Source organism: Carassius gibelio, chromosome A15, assembly GCF_023724105.1.
Source record: "Carassius gibelio isolate Cgi1373 ecotype wild population from Czech Republic chromosome A15, carGib1.2-hapl.c, whole genome shotgun sequence".
NCBI lineage: Eukaryota > Metazoa > Chordata > Actinopteri > Cypriniformes > Cyprinidae > Carassius > Carassius gibelio.
Window position 1 is genome coordinate 25,861,523 of NC_068385.1, and position 17,630 is coordinate 25,879,152.

The 17,630-nt window shown below is 37.5% G+C and overlaps 1 protein-coding gene across 2 annotated transcripts in view; it reads left to right on the top strand.

The window, feature by feature from the left end:
• Nucleotides 1–1,665: 1,665 nt before the first annotated feature.
• The window catches only part of LOC128029446 (TRPM8 channel-associated factor homolog), an 89,833-nt gene continuing 73,868 nt past the window's right edge, over nucleotides 1,666–17,630 (top strand). The window contains exons 1-8 of one of the 2 annotated variants that reach the window (XM_052617237.1): nucleotides 1,666–1,731; nucleotides 8,985–9,717; nucleotides 9,803–10,794; nucleotides 10,885–10,979; nucleotides 11,117–11,330; nucleotides 11,428–11,667; nucleotides 11,803–12,140; nucleotides 12,325–12,844. In XM_052617237.1, the coding sequence (XP_052473197.1) occupies nucleotides 9,101–9,717; nucleotides 9,803–10,794; nucleotides 10,885–10,979; nucleotides 11,117–11,330; nucleotides 11,428–11,667; nucleotides 11,803–12,140; nucleotides 12,325–12,567 (2,739 nt within the window). In that variant the 5' untranslated portion in view covers nucleotides 1,666–1,731; nucleotides 8,985–9,100 and the 3' untranslated portion in view covers nucleotides 12,568–12,844. Of the gene's footprint in view, nucleotides 1,732–8,984; nucleotides 9,718–9,802; nucleotides 10,795–10,884; nucleotides 10,980–11,116; nucleotides 11,331–11,427; nucleotides 11,668–11,802; nucleotides 12,141–12,324; nucleotides 12,845–17,630 lie in introns of those variants that run through there. The other variant, XM_052617238.1, reaches the window with a different exon arrangement.

Below are 17,630 nucleotides of genomic sequence, written 5' to 3' on the forward strand. Positions count from 1 at the left end.
CAGCCATTTATGCTGCGGCGCCCAGGGAGCAGTTGGGGGTTTGGTGCCTTGCTCAAGGGCACCTAAGTCGTGTTATTGAAGATGGAGAGAGCACTGTACATGCACTCCCTTTACTTACAATTCCTGCCAGCCCAAGACTCGAACTCACAACCTTTCAATTGCCTTTCAACATTTCTGACATGGCAGACCGTGGATAAACAACGATTTCACTGGTGGAAGAGACTCTCCCCAAACATCTCTTGCCTAATTCGGCCATGGCATGGAAGTCTCGCCCACTTCTTCCTTTAAAGGAGTGTCGAGTCACGTCCAGCCTCGTCGGAAAATCCTACATGGCTGCAGGTCAGACGGTTGCCTCGCGGAGCTCTTAAAGGAACTTGACGAGGGAGAGGGCATCACACCCGAGGCTGTGAAAGAGCTGCAGCAAGCAACAGATTTGGCACTACACACTACCAAACATACTGCTCGAGCAGTGGGCCGTTCTATGGCTGGTATGATTACAGTTGAGCGCCACCTTTGGCTTAATCTCACCGACATTAAGGAAAAGGAAAAAATATTTTCTTATTGCTGCCCCTATTTCAAAAGACGGTCTGTTCAGAGAGGCGGTCACTTCGGAGGTGGTGGAAAAGTTTAGGGCAGTGAAACAGCAATCAGCCGCTTTCCGCCAGCTGATTCCGTCACATGCCAAGGGAAACTGAACGGCATCAGGCACCAACAGCACAATCAGTTTAAAACCGATATTGGATTTACGCCATTGGAATCTTGCACTCAGGACGAGCAAATTCAAGGTAAACAGTAAAGTCTATTCTTTCTCAGATACAACCAAACGACTGGTTTGTCACGATCAGTCTGAAGGATGCATATCTTTATATTCAGATCATCAAGAGACACAGGAAGTTCCTCAGATTTGCTTTAGAGGGAACAGTATCAATACTGTGTTCTTCCCTTTGGCTTAGCCTTGGCTCCTCGAACATTTACAAAATGCATGGAACGCAGTTCTGGTCCCGTTGTGGCTCCAGGACGTTTGAATTTCCAGTAGAGTGTTTTAATTCCCTCTCAAAGTATAACCTTTCTAAGAATAGACTTGGACTCTCGCACAATGACAGCAAGATTATCTCTCCCGCACGTTTGAGCTTCAAATTATGGTATATTTTACATTTGAGCCCATTTGGTAATGAAAAGTAGCATTTTTTAAAATATTATTTACAGTTTATTTGAATAATTATGAAAATATATAAAAGGTGTGAATCATAGCTGACACATAGATTAACACTTTACAGTATGTTTTATGAAAGTGAGTCATTCTGTTCAAATGCCATTGAGCTTCAAATTACAGCATATTTTATTTGGTTATAAAAAGTAGCAATAATTTACATATGATTAACAGTCTATTTGAATAATTATGAAAGATATCAAATGTGTGCACTATAGCTGACACCTAGATGAACACATTACAGTATTTTTTATGAATGTGAGTCATTCTGTACGAATGCTATTGAGCTTCAAATTGTGGCATATTTTACATTTGAGCCCATTCGGTAAAGAAAAGTAGCAATTATATTGATGATGTATGACTATGAAAGACGATCGAACCAATCAGAGTATATGGGGCGGGGCGACCTAACATTAAAGCTCGACCATCTCCCAGCTCTTCCTGAGCTCCATTCACACTTACTAGTGTGCACTGCACCTCCATTCACAGACGACAACAGCTGAACTCCAGGAGAAGATACAGTAAGAAATATAACTTAGTACAATTAAGATTCAAACAGCATGAGTTAACATGATTCCATATACGTAGCCTACTGTTTGGGATAATTATGAAAATGTAATATTGTGAAAATGTCGAATTATGAATAGCTGAACAGTGGGGTAACTTTGTTATGAATAGTACATTTTTTTATTTTAATAACAATTTACATGGGGACTGGGTTTATGAATATTTAATATTGTGAAAATGTCGAATTATGAATAACTGAACAGTGGGGTAACTTTGTTATGAATAGTAGCCTACTCGTTTTTCTTTTTTTCTTTAACATAATTTACATTATATTTACATAAATTAACTTAATTTTCGCTTTTCAAAAATACATCGACGTACCCTTCCAGGGCTGCGCCACAGAATTTGAACGCTGGTGCTGAGAGAGAGCTGGGAATTCAGAGCGCATTTCCCACTGGCCACTCACAGTTGGTCGCACGAGCAGGTTTTTTTTTTTTTTTTTTTTTTTTTTTTTTTTTTTTGCTACAACATGCTATTAAATGCATGCTGATGAACTTCTATCATTGTTTATAGTTATATGGAAAATGTTATCATTTAACCCGTTCTTTTTCATCAGTAGTATTATTTGGGATTTTAATTTTGTGAATGGGAGGTCCTCTTTTTCTATATTATAAGACCGGCTTCGGATGCTTTCACTTTTGATTTCGCAATCTTATTAGGTTATACAATAAAAGATAATTGTCAGTTTTGCTTGCATCTATACAGCTTTCACATTTTAAGACAAAAAATAATAAAAGATGGATTCATTGTTATTTTTAATTCAAACGTACAACAACAATAAAACATTAAGATTCAATGACAAACTAGCTTACAAGACGTTTATTAAGAAAAGCGATAAGATGAGGCATGGCATAGGCTAGCTAAATAGCCTAATGAATTACAGAACGTTTAGCAAGCAAACACTGAATCAAATGAAAAAATAAAAGAGAGCCTCTATTGCATAACGTGATGTAAACAGCAAAGATACGCTTTTTAAAATGAAATCAGAACCAAAAGAAAAGTACAAATAAACTTGCTGTCTGTGACAGCTCTTACATATATGAATAATAAAATAAATATGGAACATTCGCCAACTCGATTTTGTTATAGGATATTCTTTAATTTTGTAGTCTGTATGAAAAGTTTTATTTCTTTTAAAGGCAGGTCCATGGAGATGGAAAGCATTCGGCAACCTCATCTTTGACTCGATTCAGAAAGCAGTAGTTTATTAATACTTTATTATAATGTCTTCCCCTGATACTTTCACAATCACTTTGACGGTGTTTTGAGGCAATTAATTTATGCGTGAGCTTGCAGTTGGGGGTTCAGTGCCTTGCTCAAGGGCACCTCAGTTGTGGTATTCACAGGGCACCTTATGGTTGTGAGTTCACTAGGGCACATTTTTTTCAGCTACTTTCAAAAATTGGTAGGGACAATATTGACCCTAGCAAAAAGTGGTGGGGACATGTACAGTACCACCCGCAAATTACGCCTATGGCTGAACTGCAAGTCATTATCTAACGTTACATACATAAACTTTGTTTGTTATACATCCTTTAATGTTTCTTGTGTAAAGATAATGAACTCAGCCGGACTTTGAAACCAGAGGGCTCATATAGGCTCAGACTAACCTTACAACGTGTATCTACAAAGTCCCCCAAAATTATATTTCAATCAAACCACCATGATTTTGCTTAAAATGCAATACAAAATCTAAATACCTCTAACCAGGGGCCCATTCTTCGTATGTCACTTATTACATTCGAGATTAAATGTCCCACCCAATATGGTATCGTGGTAATCAGGATCTGGCTAATTTGGTTCTTCGAACACAGCTGTTGTAAATGATTAGAATGGCTGGATTGAGTTATCTAAGATAATTGGGAATCAGGGCTGTGCACAGACATTTTGAGGGGGTGTGTGCTTGATAATACAAGTGATCCAGTTGTTACAAATATACAATTAAAAGAGAAGACATCACACACTATAATAATTTCAGACTTTATTGCAATTTTTTTTTTTTATAAGAATGTGCTCTCCCTCACTCTCTAATCTTGCTACTGCCTCATCTTCAGTGAAAGTTGGGGAGAGTGGGGTAAATTCACCTACCCCCTGTTTCTTGGCAATTGTAACTTTTACTGTCATGTGACCATTTATTTTGGAACCACCCATAATTTCTGCCAGACTGTGATAATGAGAAACACACTGGAGGAGTGGGAGGCACCCATTTACTTTAATGTTATTTGGCTTGTCAAAGTTATAACAGATGTAATGGTTGTTACATCAAAGTAAATTTATCCAGCTCTTATAATATGTATGATACATGTAGGTGATTTAGCAATAAAGCCAAACTAAGGTTTAGTTCACCCAAAAATGGAAATTAGGGAGTGTTTTAATGTGATGAAATAAAAATACTTTGTTACAGTACTTAAAGGCCAAATAGACTGAGTTCAGCCAAATATTAAATTTATGTCATTAATAACTTACCCTCATGTTGTTCCAAACCCCGCGTAAGACCTCTGTTTATCTTTGGAACACAGTTTAAGATATTTTAGATTTAGTCCGAGAGTGGACTGAGAGCTCTCTGACTAAATCTAAAATATCTTAATAGAGAATTGTAAATTTGTGAAACAAGGCCTCTAGACTCTTTTAAAGGATCAAACAATCCTGCCGGTGGATGCGAAGGTATTGATATGTTCCATGGAACTCTGTAAGCCTTCATGGCTGAACTCAGTCTCAAATAAAGAAAAAAAGAAGAGCCAGGTATGTCAAACAAAGTCTGTAGATTATTAAATGAAAATAAACCATCTTTACTATAAGATGTCTCGCAGCATACGAATTCCCTTAACAGCCCAAAGTGGGCATGTGAAAGGTTTCTTTCCTGTCAATATATTTGCGTTGTTCCATAGAGAGGAGAGTTTATAAAGTTTAGGTACGGTTTCAAACAGTTTCTCTGCTTTTTTTGCTAACTGTCAAACAATTAGCAATTATAGTGCCAAATTTAACTTAAAATTTCTTGCCTTTTAAATCTGTTTATGAAAGATCTTGAAGCCTGTAATGAACTGAACCGAAAATCTGTCTGTCAAAATAAAACTCCACAGTCATTGTACCAAAGAAAGCACTTCCTTTATTACAATTGGAATAAATGAAACTTCTAAATAGACACAGGTGCGAGTATGAGGACAGAAGACAAAGGCATGGGACAACACGCAATCACCCACATCAATTTATCTACACACACACAGTGAATCTTCAAATGCAATAGATTAATACAATGGTTCCCCCTGTTCAAAACGTCACATCAACCTACACTGCACACATAATAAAGGCGTGTTACTCCGTTCATATACTCCCCGACTCCCCCCTCTTATACCGATCACCCTTCACACACCCACGCCATTCATTCTCTCATACACACAGGAATAAGTTCAAAAACTTCCCTCTCCCCCAGCTTGCAGGATCCAGACATAGGGTAAAGAACAGCCACTGTAGACCATCAGGAGGAAAACATTCAATGAGGAGATGGAGATGAAGCTGACAGATTTGTTCGCTTGCTTGACTTGACATTTCAGATCTGTTAGGTGTGGTATCACCAAATTATCTACAGCTCCTTTGACCGCTGCCTGAACTGCCTTATCGAAGTGTTTTTGTTGATAGGTTCTGATTAACCTGTCATCTCTGTCAAGGCCGGTTTTACAGCTTTAAAAATGGCGTCGTTGAGTTCCTTGGGTTGATAGACCTAGGATTTATTTTGGTCATTTCTTAATCAGGGGACATTTTTTGTTGCAGATTTGCCAGATGACATTATTAATCAGATGAGTACGATTCTTAGCATGGAATTTTGGGGGGATTTGAGGGCGAGCCTAAAAACATACAGCCACATCACTGGTCAAGGTCACATGACTCCTACAACTTTGATATTGTGAAATATTTTTAACTGAAAACTGAATGCAAATAAACAAATCACACAATATTTTCATTTTACAGTTCTGGAACAGTGGGAAGGGAATCAAAGTGCACAATGCTATTCATTTTGCATTTCTTTAATGTATTAAGATGAAAGTTTACAATATTTAAAATTCACAGTGCTTTCAGAGCCCCCAGTTACACTGTTTTAATAATAACCCTGTCTATACAGTGTATTTAGTAAATCAAGTAAAATCTAATTAAGTAATTTTTTATTAAACTAAGTAAAATCACAACCTACCGCAAAAGGTCAATGAATCTCTACCAGAAGTGACAATGCAATGTAGCAGATGGACAATTTCTTACCAATTTGCCAAAAATAAGCTGGATCCTTGATGACTCTACAAGGGGAAAGAAGAAATGGTTTACTGAAAAGTTCTTAAAAAGCAGGATTTCATTATATACCATTTCTTTAAACCACTGGCTCTCAAACTTTTTATACCAAGTACCACTTCAGAAAATATTTGGCTCTCTTAGTACCACCATAATGACCTACATTAAATGTGAGCAGTGTAGTAGGCCTAACTTTGCAGCTACAGCTCTGCACAGTTAAAAAATGAGGCAGTTTTATTTATAATAAGAATATTTATTGTTGTGAGCCACTTTAACAATGTAAATATACAGTTTGAACCTTAACACTGCACTGTGCTTACATACAGGCAAATGAAATACTTAAAGATTAAATTGAAATGTGTTATAACAAAAGTTACATAACTTTACTGTAATTAAATAAAAAAAACTCAAAGATTAAATTTAAATGTATTAACATTCATTTAAATTTAATTTAGAGATTTATCTGTGTATCACTAGAGGGAGCCTGACAAATTTCGAACCACTGCTTTAAACAATCTTAATTCATTTAAATTGTACTGACATTTTCAATTATATCAGCCCCTCAAGGATTTTGCAATTGCTGAATTTACCGCAAAATCAAGCAAACTCTGCAATTTTTCATAATTGCCTCAAATTTCCCACAGAATTTTGGCTTAGATGAGTCCCGTGATGTTATTGCAATGCGCATTCCGTCAAAGAAAGGTTGTTTCTCATTTCCAAAAATGGAATGAACAGCCTTGTGTTCTCATCATGAACAATGTACAAGAGCTATATTGGATACACGAACCAAAAGCTGAATGAATCCGCGCTACTAGTTTTGCCTACACAGCGCAGATCATTTATCTGGTCGAAATGGAGCCGTGGGCTGATCTCGATCATGGGGCACTAATATACACAGCGTTGGGAGATAGAAAGCAGTCAATTTCGCCAAAGAACCAACATCTCTGTTAAATCTTGTGAGAAGCATTCACATTCGGCACAGAATTCTGTCAAAGCTATAGAGATCAGTACACCACTGATGTGGAAATCAGGAAAAAAATTGATCAATAAACACAAATCACCGCCATTCACCATGGATGTAACATGTAAAACTACAGGAACAACCTGTAGCAGAAATGGTCTAATGTTTTTGAGTGTTTTTAAATGCTTCACACAACTTTTCGCAGCACTTCAAAGCTTCAAGTATTACTGAATTTGAAAGCTTGCCTATTTTTAATATGATGATATTTGTTCATCCTTCATAGGTTTCCCCCATGAATAAAACTAAAAGTTTCATAATGTAGGAAAGGAAACAATTACTGTATTAAAAAATAAAAAAAGAGATTAAATTACCCCTAGCAGATGGCTGTAGAGAAGTACTTATAGGCCAGTTCCACTCCCTTATATTTCGTGAGCACATTTCATATCATGATTAACTGATGATGTTTCCATTTAATGAAACTTATTGGACGAATGTTATGTTCTGAGCATAAACAATGACAGTTACCTTCTCTGTGTACGACTTTGTGAGGTGTACTGTGACAATATTGTTTTAAATTTGTCTGTTTTGTCTTGCCTCACAAGCACTTGATCTCCAACCTCTATGTCAGATATCTTTGCATATCTTTCCCATTGCATTTCCTGCATGACTTTCCATGTGTGGGCCATTTATAATCTTTTGCAAAATTACCTGACTGTCTGGATCTGTAAGAAGTTTTATTGGAATCTGTTCTTCATTTACTGTATTGCTTAAGTGTTTTCTGATCTCTCGCACCTATCTTTATCAGTTCCAAAGTCCCAATCACTGGCTGTGTGCCTTAAACATGTGACAAACTGTTGTACGGTCTGTCCCGTTTTCTACTTGAGTTGATAAAATGTCTATCTAGCAAATGCCATATTTACCTGAGGAACAAAATATTAATTTAGTGCTGTCACTGCTTGCTCATAGTTCGTTGGCCCCACCAATGTCAGCGAGGGTGCAAGGGCTGCTGCTGCTTAACTTAAGTCTTTACAGATGAAACTGACCTGCACTTAAAACCCTGAACAGTAGTTTTGCTTCTCTTCTCCAGCTGTGCGCTTCCACAGTCCACTCCATTCTCTCTCTCGCATTGATTACTCTGATCCAATCCATTTTGGCGGAGGCCCAGAGAACACTTGAGCCAAAGCATTGACTAACCGATTCATGATTTATTAGTGATTTAATTACTGAATGATGGATTCTGAAATAATCGCTTTAATACATTCGGAAGACAATTATACAATGATAATACTAAAATTGGCTGCCAGGCCACCAGGAATTGTCCTAGTTCTCCCAATGGCCAGTCCGTGCCTGATATCCACAAACACACAGAATGTGCAGGATTCATATATTGTCTTTTTGCGGCTTAATATTCACAGACACTAATCCATATCATATTTCTATACCATATTTTGATTCAAGTGTACTGAACTACTTTTGATTTATTTGTCCAAAATGTGGCATATTCCGTCTGCATTAGGCAATAGGAATTCTGTTTTTATGACTGGATTTTATGAACCGGACTGTGTTTTCTGCATCACAGAAAATTATAGGGCGATATGTCTCAGAAAAGTCACTGAAATATTGAATCTTTGAATCAGTTAAATCTCTATGTGGATGTGTGTAAATATTAAAATGTAATCCCCTTTGTAATTGTTAACATTTTCAAAAAGTAACTGTAATTTAATTAAACATGTTTTTTCTTGGTAACTGTAAATGATTACAGTTCAATTTATTTTGTTATTAAATAGTAATAGCAATTGTTACACAGGTAGTCATAATTGGGAAAGGATGTGAAGTTGAAATTGTGATTTGAATTTGTCCGACTTTTGAATACCATGTTAAATTGTATAATTAATGAAAAATGTATTTACAGTTAAACAATTTATGCAAATGTATTTATTTTTCTTTCATTTTCTTTTTTTTGTGTAGGACTGAAAACCACTCAGTATAATTTTACTTCGTAAGTTTTGGTTGAACAAACCCAGTGCTCATACCCTGTAAAACTGGTTGAGAGTGATTGTTTTGAACGGACTTACTAATCCACCATGGCACGTGAACAGGACTACTGTACTATCATGAATGGGTTGCAGGAGCTTGATTTTCAAGGGAAAGCAGTGCCCAGTGATCTTATACTAATAGGTGACAGTGCCTTTCCACTTGCCATGAATCCAAGAGGTCAGGTGTTAATGGCTGCATCTCATTATGGTCAGGGACGTGTGGTGGTGTTGGGACATGAGCAATACCTAACACGCTTCCCTGTCCTGATAAAGAATGCCATAATGTGGCTCATGCCATGTACTGGTAATGCTGGTATTGTAGGGATTCAGAAGAAATTACGTTCAGTAGCTGAAAACTTGAACTATTGCCCTATCAAGACCGAGCTAGGAGACTTTCGGAATGGATTAGCTGTATATATCACAGATGCTTACAGTGTTGAGAGCTGTGCAAAGGATCTGATTGCATTCATCAAAACTGGGGGTGGCTTGATCATTGCTGGCCAGGCCTGGCATTGGGCTGCAACCCACCCGCAAGAAAACACCATAAAGAACTTCCCAGGAAACAAGGTGTGCAGTGTTGCAGGAATTTACTTCTCAGAACACTATGGAGAAGTTGGCATCTTTCCTGTTCCAAGAAACATCCCTTCTAATTGGCTTGCTGTATCGTAAGTTCAGAAGACATTTCCTCATTTTTACCCATTCTTTAAGAAACATGCATTTCACCAACTGTTTTAAATTGTTACTTTTCAGTATAGGCAAGGACTTTAAAGATGACCTAAAGTTCCTGCTAGAAGGTGTGTCTGAGTTCGACGTCCGAGGTGGGGTTAAAGCATCTGAGGTGTTGGTGCACGGACCATTAGCATTTCCCATTGCAGTCACTCCAGATGAAAAAGCATTCATTGCTGGTGCCTATTATGGGAAAGGTCGAGTAATTCTGGTGTCACTTGAAGGCTACATGGGTCGGGACTCTCTGTCCACTTTCCTGATCAATGCTATCAAGTGGCTTGACGAGGGTCGCAAGGGTGTTATTGGCATGCTACCCAGCCTACAGGCAGCCCACACAGTTCTGAGCAAATCTGGTTTAGATTGTCAGTTGACTGGTTTCAGAGCAGATCTAAGCGTCTATGTTTGCCCTTCATACAGTGATGCCCAGTGTGCTGAGATCCAAGATTTTGTTGCTGAAGGTGGAGGTCTTATGATTGGGGGTCATGCATGCTATTGGGCTCGCACCAACTGTGGGTGCAATGTGATGACCGATTATGCAGGAAATCGCATTCTTAATAAGATGGGTCTTTGTCTCTTGGGCAACACTTTGGCTGGGGGGTTATATAAAGCTCCAGAGGTAGAGAACAGGTCTAAAGAGGTGTACCACTTTCGTAGCATGCTACATCGCTTTGCTGAGCATGTAAGACGGGGGCATGAACTGACAAATCATGAACAGAGCTGCTTGAAACATCTGGGCAATGACTGTGCCAGTTACCTTCGCATGCGATTTCATGACAGTGCTGCCTATACTTCAATGGTGGCACTTCTTAGTGACATAGTGAAGGAGGTAGGTGTTCCACAAGTGTCTAGTAAATGCCCTGTTCAGAGTGAAAAAGACCGCCTGATGCTCCACATTGGGACTGAGGTATACAAAGTGTCTCCTGATCCTGATGCCCTTCTTCCATACATCATTAAGGACAGACCTAACTTGCCGACTGTGTCTAATGCAAGAGTTCGGATCAGTGCCAACACTGCAGGTACCAAGGTTTTCCCACAAAATGTTATTTCTTGTTCAAGTATCAAAATATTTAAATGCTATACAACAAGAATGCATTTATTTTTTTCAGCTCATAAAGAATGGATAAGCACAGGCTTATATCTTTCTCCTGGTATGAAGACTTGCATAGCAGTACCTCCAGAGATTGTGGGGAAAAATTGGCAGGTGATGAATAAAGTCTATCCATGTATCCAATCAAGGAATAGTTGCTGCATGAACTATACTTCTCATGATAGATACAGCCTTGTTGTTCATAGGCTTGGAGACCATGTTATTAACACGAGGGGGTTCACACTATGCAGGTGCAGCTTGGTTGCCAAACGGATAACATTGATAGATTAGATGTTCTGAAACGGGCTCCTGTGGTCCATGAGCGATTCCCTTTGGACACAAAGATGGTCCAAGTCTGCAATCTATGGGGAGGGCTCATCTACCTAATAGCACCTCCTCAAAGCAAAGTGGATGGGGTGGAAATTGTTGTGCATGTCTCAGTACAGGCTCCATATTTCAAGTCTGGTAAGAATTCTGAATGAGCATCACACTAAGGTTTCTATACAGAACATTTAATGTTGTATGGTAAAACTTTGCAGTGCTAACATGTTTTGTCCCTCAGGAGAGACCAGTGTGGCTGACTGGGTGAACAGGATCCGTCAGGCACCTGCCCCCTGGGCGGAGCTTGAATTCGAGAACATCATCATAACTTTAGAATCAGAATATATAAGGAATCTGGACTGCCCTGATAAAGTGGCTAAACTTTGGGATACCATAATGAGAAGTGTTGCTGACCTGGCAGCAAAGCCTCGCAAGTTCCCCCGTAAAGAGCGGTTTGTTGCAGATGTTCAGATCTCAAGCGGTTGGTGCTACTATGAAATACTTACAGTATTTTTGTTAAGATCAAGAACCATCACTATTACAACATAATCATGCTAATAATATTAATTACTCACACTGTGCTGGTGATAACACTGTTCCCCTTTTCCCCTTGCAGGTTGGATGCATGCTGGATATCCCATCATGATGCACTCTACCTCTGCCCCAGAACTAGTAAATGTACAGGAAGCCTATAAAAGTGGTTTGTGGGGACCCATTCACGAGCTGGGTCATAACCAGCAGCGTGGAGTTTGGGAGTTCCCTCCACACACCACTGACTGCACTTGCAACCTATGGTCAGTGTACGTACATGAGGAAGTGCTGGGTTTGAATAGGTCTAATGCTCATCCAGCCATGACTCTAGAAAAACGCCAGGCTCGTACCACAAAGTATTGCAGTGGCGGTAAGGATTTAAACAGCTGGAGAAAGTGGACGGCACTTGAGACTTACATGCAGGTGCGAACAGACGACATATAATTTAATGGATAGTTAAATCAATTAAATGCATTTTTTGTGATCCTTGGGGGTAATAATATATATATATATATATATATATATATATATATATATATATATATATATATACACACACCTAGTTTTTTTTATCTCATCTTCCATCATCGCATCAAATTTTTTTCAGCTTCAGGAAAAATTTGGCTGGGATGCTTTCAAAAAAGTTTTTGCTGCCTACCATGATATGAATGGAGTGCCAAACGACAATGCAGGCAAGATGAATCTGTATGCTGAGACCTTCTCCAAAGTGGTCAACCTGAATCTTTGCCCCTTCTTCAAAGCGTGGGGTTGGCCCATCCAGACCAGCACACAAGAGAAAATCTCTCATCTCCCTGAGTGGAGTGACCATCCTATGGTCCAGTATGCATAAGAACATCTTAGATAGCTGTTAAAATGTTTTACTGTTGCTAATGAGCAAGATTATATATGCTTATGTCATTTGAAAAGATTATTGTTCTCCTTTTGCTTAAGTAGATGCAGTTAAATAAAGTAAAGCAATTGATTCTTAGCACTGTAAAGCATGTGGCTTACATTTTAAATATTCAGATTAAGACTTAAAACACTTGTTATTGGTGGGTATAGTCTAAGTGAAATAAGGTGAAGCACAACCAGAAAATGCATGTTTAAGTCACAGCATGTATTCTACATAAATAACTAAAAACTACTTGTATTACTGTATGAAGTGTACTAAAAAAGTCAATTTAACTGTGTGGCATGGTGTTTTATATTGGTGTATCTCCTTTTCTTATCCAAGAGAATAAATCATATATATATATATATATATATATATATATATATATATATATATATATATATATATATATATATATATATATATATAATTGTCTAAGACTCTGGATGGTGCATAATGTTGATGTGCTTTGAAAATATGGAATTAAGACAGATTTAATTAATTTAAGGGTAACACTTTATAATAACTTTCATTAATGAATCATTAACAAACATTTTTACGTATCATTGGTTGATATATATTCACATAGCTAGAAACATGAGATAATGTGTTTATAAAACATAAAAAATTGGCTAACGATCAACAGATAATTAATGTAAATTACAATTTTGATGATCATGCATGCCTTGAAACTCTACAAATGATTTTAACAGATGTTATAAAATAATTAAAAGCTTTTTTTTAATTGTACAACAATTTTGCTGTTATCTTGGTGTGAAACAAGGTTAGGGTTATGTGTTTTAAAAAATGTATTCTCCTACTGATGTATGATTCATAGAATAACATGTTTAATGATATAGTATACTAATATAAGTGTTTTTAATTAAATAAAAACGTTTTTTCACCCAACTTGCAATCTGTGTTGTCTTTAAGAAGCATTTAACTAAAATCCCTATAAATAGATGTTGTTACAGCAGCTAAAAGACCAGTGCCCATAAAAGTACTGCCTGATTAGTAATAATTTTTAAACATTTAGAGATGATGAATAGTTTCCACTTTAGATTGGCTACTGCAAAAACATGAACAAATATTTAATAAATGATTTAAGATGTGTAAATTGGGTGAATTGAGGACATTTGAGACACATTTTCCCATTGAGATGACTTCTTTTAAGTGATTAATGATTAAGAAACTTTTATAAACATTTACAAAAGATGAATAGTTAACACTTTAGACGGAGTACTGAAAAAACATGAACAACTGAGTAATAAATAATTAGTTAAAATAGTATGTTATCACTAAGTGTAATAATGTTGAATGTTATCTGATCTTAATGAAACTATGACTTCAGGCCCGTAAATGGTCAACAGGAGTGAAGACATAATGAAATGCTTAATTTTACCAGTAAAAAAAAAAAAATACCATGTAAAAATACAGCTTTCCACATGAATAAATATCTGGCATTTATGAAAACATGAAGTTATCAGTTCACCTCTATAAAACAGTGCTTCTCTCTACCTCCACCATTGCTTGGCTGAAATATGTAAGCAGAATAGACAGCTGTTTGGTAGTGTGTTTTGTGCAGCGTGACAAAGTGATACATGTTTAGGAAGCACTAATATAAATGGACCACATCTGGCAGGGAAGCTCCTAAATCTGGAATTTTCTCCTTGTAGAAGAACTTGTAGAAGAACAGTCAGGTGAATCCCAGAAATTAACCAGCACATGTCCATCTTCAGGATGTCCATCTGCAGGACAGGAACACACCAATGAGGACACACACGATGAAAGAAGAGGGCTTGTGTGAGTTAGCCAATAAAGATGGTGATTTCAGAGGAAATGATCTGGTCCATTGAAAAAGCTTAGCTTTGTGTGTTGACTCGCCTGTAGCAGTGAATCACCATGTCATTGACAGGAACATGCTTGGTGGCAGAAGGGACCATCTCACTAAACTAAAACCAGCAAAAACTAGATCAGATCAATGAATAATTGTGTATTTTGGTGTAAAAAATAGCCCAGAAAACAGATTTTCAATTCCATTTTCCAACCTTTCATCATGGTATCATTACATTTGGTTTCATATTTAATTTACATATAGCATACTGTAAAATAACTGCAGTAAAAACCCAAATACCCTGTTGTTTTGTTTTGCTTGTTCCAGATTTGCTGTGAAGTTGAAACACCTGCAGGGATCTCCAGTGCTTTGACTGACATCTATATATCTGTGGAAAAAAAATAATTGCTGGTGCCATAGCAGATTTGAAATAAGCATTTGTTTTGAAAAAAGAGATAGGCACATTTTTCTAGACTCAGGGTAAGTGTTAGTGTTGTCAACTGCGATGCTTCGGCCTTCTTTTAGAGCATGTTCACAGGCTAAAACACTGCTGCCAGAAGCCAAGTATGTCTTAGAGTTCATGTGCACGTCACAACAATAAAACAGTTAAAACAAGTCATTATACACGTTTAGATGTTTTCCTCCAAAGCTTCTAAACCAGCTTGATATCCTGCTCTTCTAGATCAACTTATTGTGTCTTGGTTCTCAGTTGTGGAAGTTAACTCACCCTGTTCAGATACACATAGCCCTTTGTAATGATGTGTGTCTGGAAGAACGTCCATTTGCCCGCTGCAAAATAAAAAAGTTATGTTATGTCATAAAAAAACGAGTCAACTGGAAACAGTATGAAAAAAAAAACCACTGAAAAAGGGCTCACATCCAAGAAATCCCACTGCTACAATGACTTCCTGCTTGGTGGATGTGAGGGAGGCATCAGGAGGATCGTAAACATGTCCTTTAGAATCTAATTTCCTCTGGATGAGGAGATAAAAACACAATACATTATTTCAGATGTTTAGTATGCTATTGTTCAATAGTCTTAGTATGCTTAGACTTTTTAAAGTTTTTAAAAGAAGTCTCACCAAGTTTTCACTTTTTCGATCAAAATGATAGTAAAACAGTAATATTATATATACAGTAAATATATATACACACATATACATACATACATACATATATATATACATATATATAAGTGGTGGGCATAGATTAATTTTTTTAATCTAGATTAATCTCACTGTGATCTTGAAATTAATCTAGATTAATCTGGATTAAAATGGCTCATTCGAATTCTGCCGACGGCATTCAGAATATGTGTGTTACCCAAATAAAATTGACAAACAGTAAGTCTTTGAAAAGGGGTTTATCAAGCTAGGTGGTGCATTAGAAAAAGGGCTCATCTCCTGTTTCCAAAATGCATCACAAAGTGCTTGAAAAAGTGGCCTCTGTTTGAAATTGTTTAATTTGTATGTTCGTTTATTTTTATTTATTTGTGCTATTTACACAATGTTTAAGTTTTTTGGTGTCAAGGTACAGAAACCAAATAATTAAATGTAAAATAGCACTGGATAGTCTTCAATGTAAAATTGAAATATACAGTCAAACCTACATTTATTCAGACACCTTCAACATTTCTCACATTATTACAGTTTTGCTATATATCAAAAATTATATCTGGTGTCTGAATAATTTTTGGTTATTTTTAAGTAATTCAGCCAAGAGCAGTGAGTGATTCTCATTTTCAGTTTCTTGGATTAACATTACAGCAGCCAGTAGCTAAATTAGGCAAGGTCACTTTAAGAGACGATGAACGCATCCCATTTTTTCCCTCAATGGTTTACTTTCACTTAAGAAATAACTGACAGTTTTTTCAAGCATAATTTCCAAGGTGGATATTTTGACATATTTTGTATGTATTTGTCGGCACAAGAGCAAAAATAAGCAAATTCGATGCTCAAGTGTTTTGAGACGCCTTTCTCTGCGTGAGCCCTGAACACCAGAACACCGCAAGTACTGAATTGGGCTCTTTCACATCTTTTTGTTGGTTCAAACTGCGATTTGTATTTGTTCGTTCAGGTGCAGGAGGGACTTCGAGGAGAACTTCGCAGAAGAGAGCTCGGTTCAGTGTCGCTGTCCGTGAAACGCGTCTCTCTCTCTCTCGTGTGCACCGAACACAGCGCGAGTGATCAGCTACTCTGTTCAGCTTTTCCGCGTCTTGTTTTTGGATGCTTTAATGTTTAAATCGACAAGTGGTAAGGCTTAAAAACATGTGAAAAAGATAAGCTTTCGTGATGATGCACAGCAGCGGCCGGTCAACTGTCCTGAGCATCTTTTTGGGCTGGGCTCAGCCAGTCGGTTATATGAAATATCAAGGTGAAAGTCATCATAGATTGCTTATTATAGACCCAGCTCCCAGCCCAACTTTGAGAATAGATTGATAGACTCGAACTATGAACTAATCAATTCTCTTTCTGGCTCATGCTGCATTGGGTTTAACGTATTGGGCTGTCACGTGATTGAGGAACGAGTCAAAAACCCGATAGACCCGAACTATGAACTAATCAATTCTCTTTCCGGCTCAGACTGCATTGGGTAATCGTATGGGGCTGTCACGTGATCAAGGAACGAGTCAAAAACCCGATAGACCCGAACTATGAACTAATCAATTCTCTTTCCGGCTCAGACTGCATTGGGTAAGCGTATGGGGCTGTCACGTGATCAAGGAACGAGTCAAAAACCCGATAGACCCGAACTATGAACTAATCAATTCTCTTTCCGGCTCAAGACTGCATTGACTGACAGGTGAATTACTACTACTAGAACAGAACCCATAGAATAATGCGCATGCGCGACTGAACGAATCACTCCCCGAGACGACTTGTTCTTCCCGAGTCACATTAAAGATTCGTTCAAAATGAACGAATCGTTCAAGAACGACACATCACAGCTGTGACGTGGACAGGATGAAGATTTTAAACCCGGAAGACGAAAATAGCATATAAAAACTAAAATTTAACCATTTCCCCCCTACTATTAAATCTAACAGATGCTAACATTGTCTTCAGTGGTGTTCAACACACATACCTCTGTTAAAATCTCCGAAATTGGTTGGTTTAGGGTTTCATGACTCTTTAAATCGATGAGCGGTAAAACATGTGAAAAAGATACGCTTTCGTGACGATGCGCA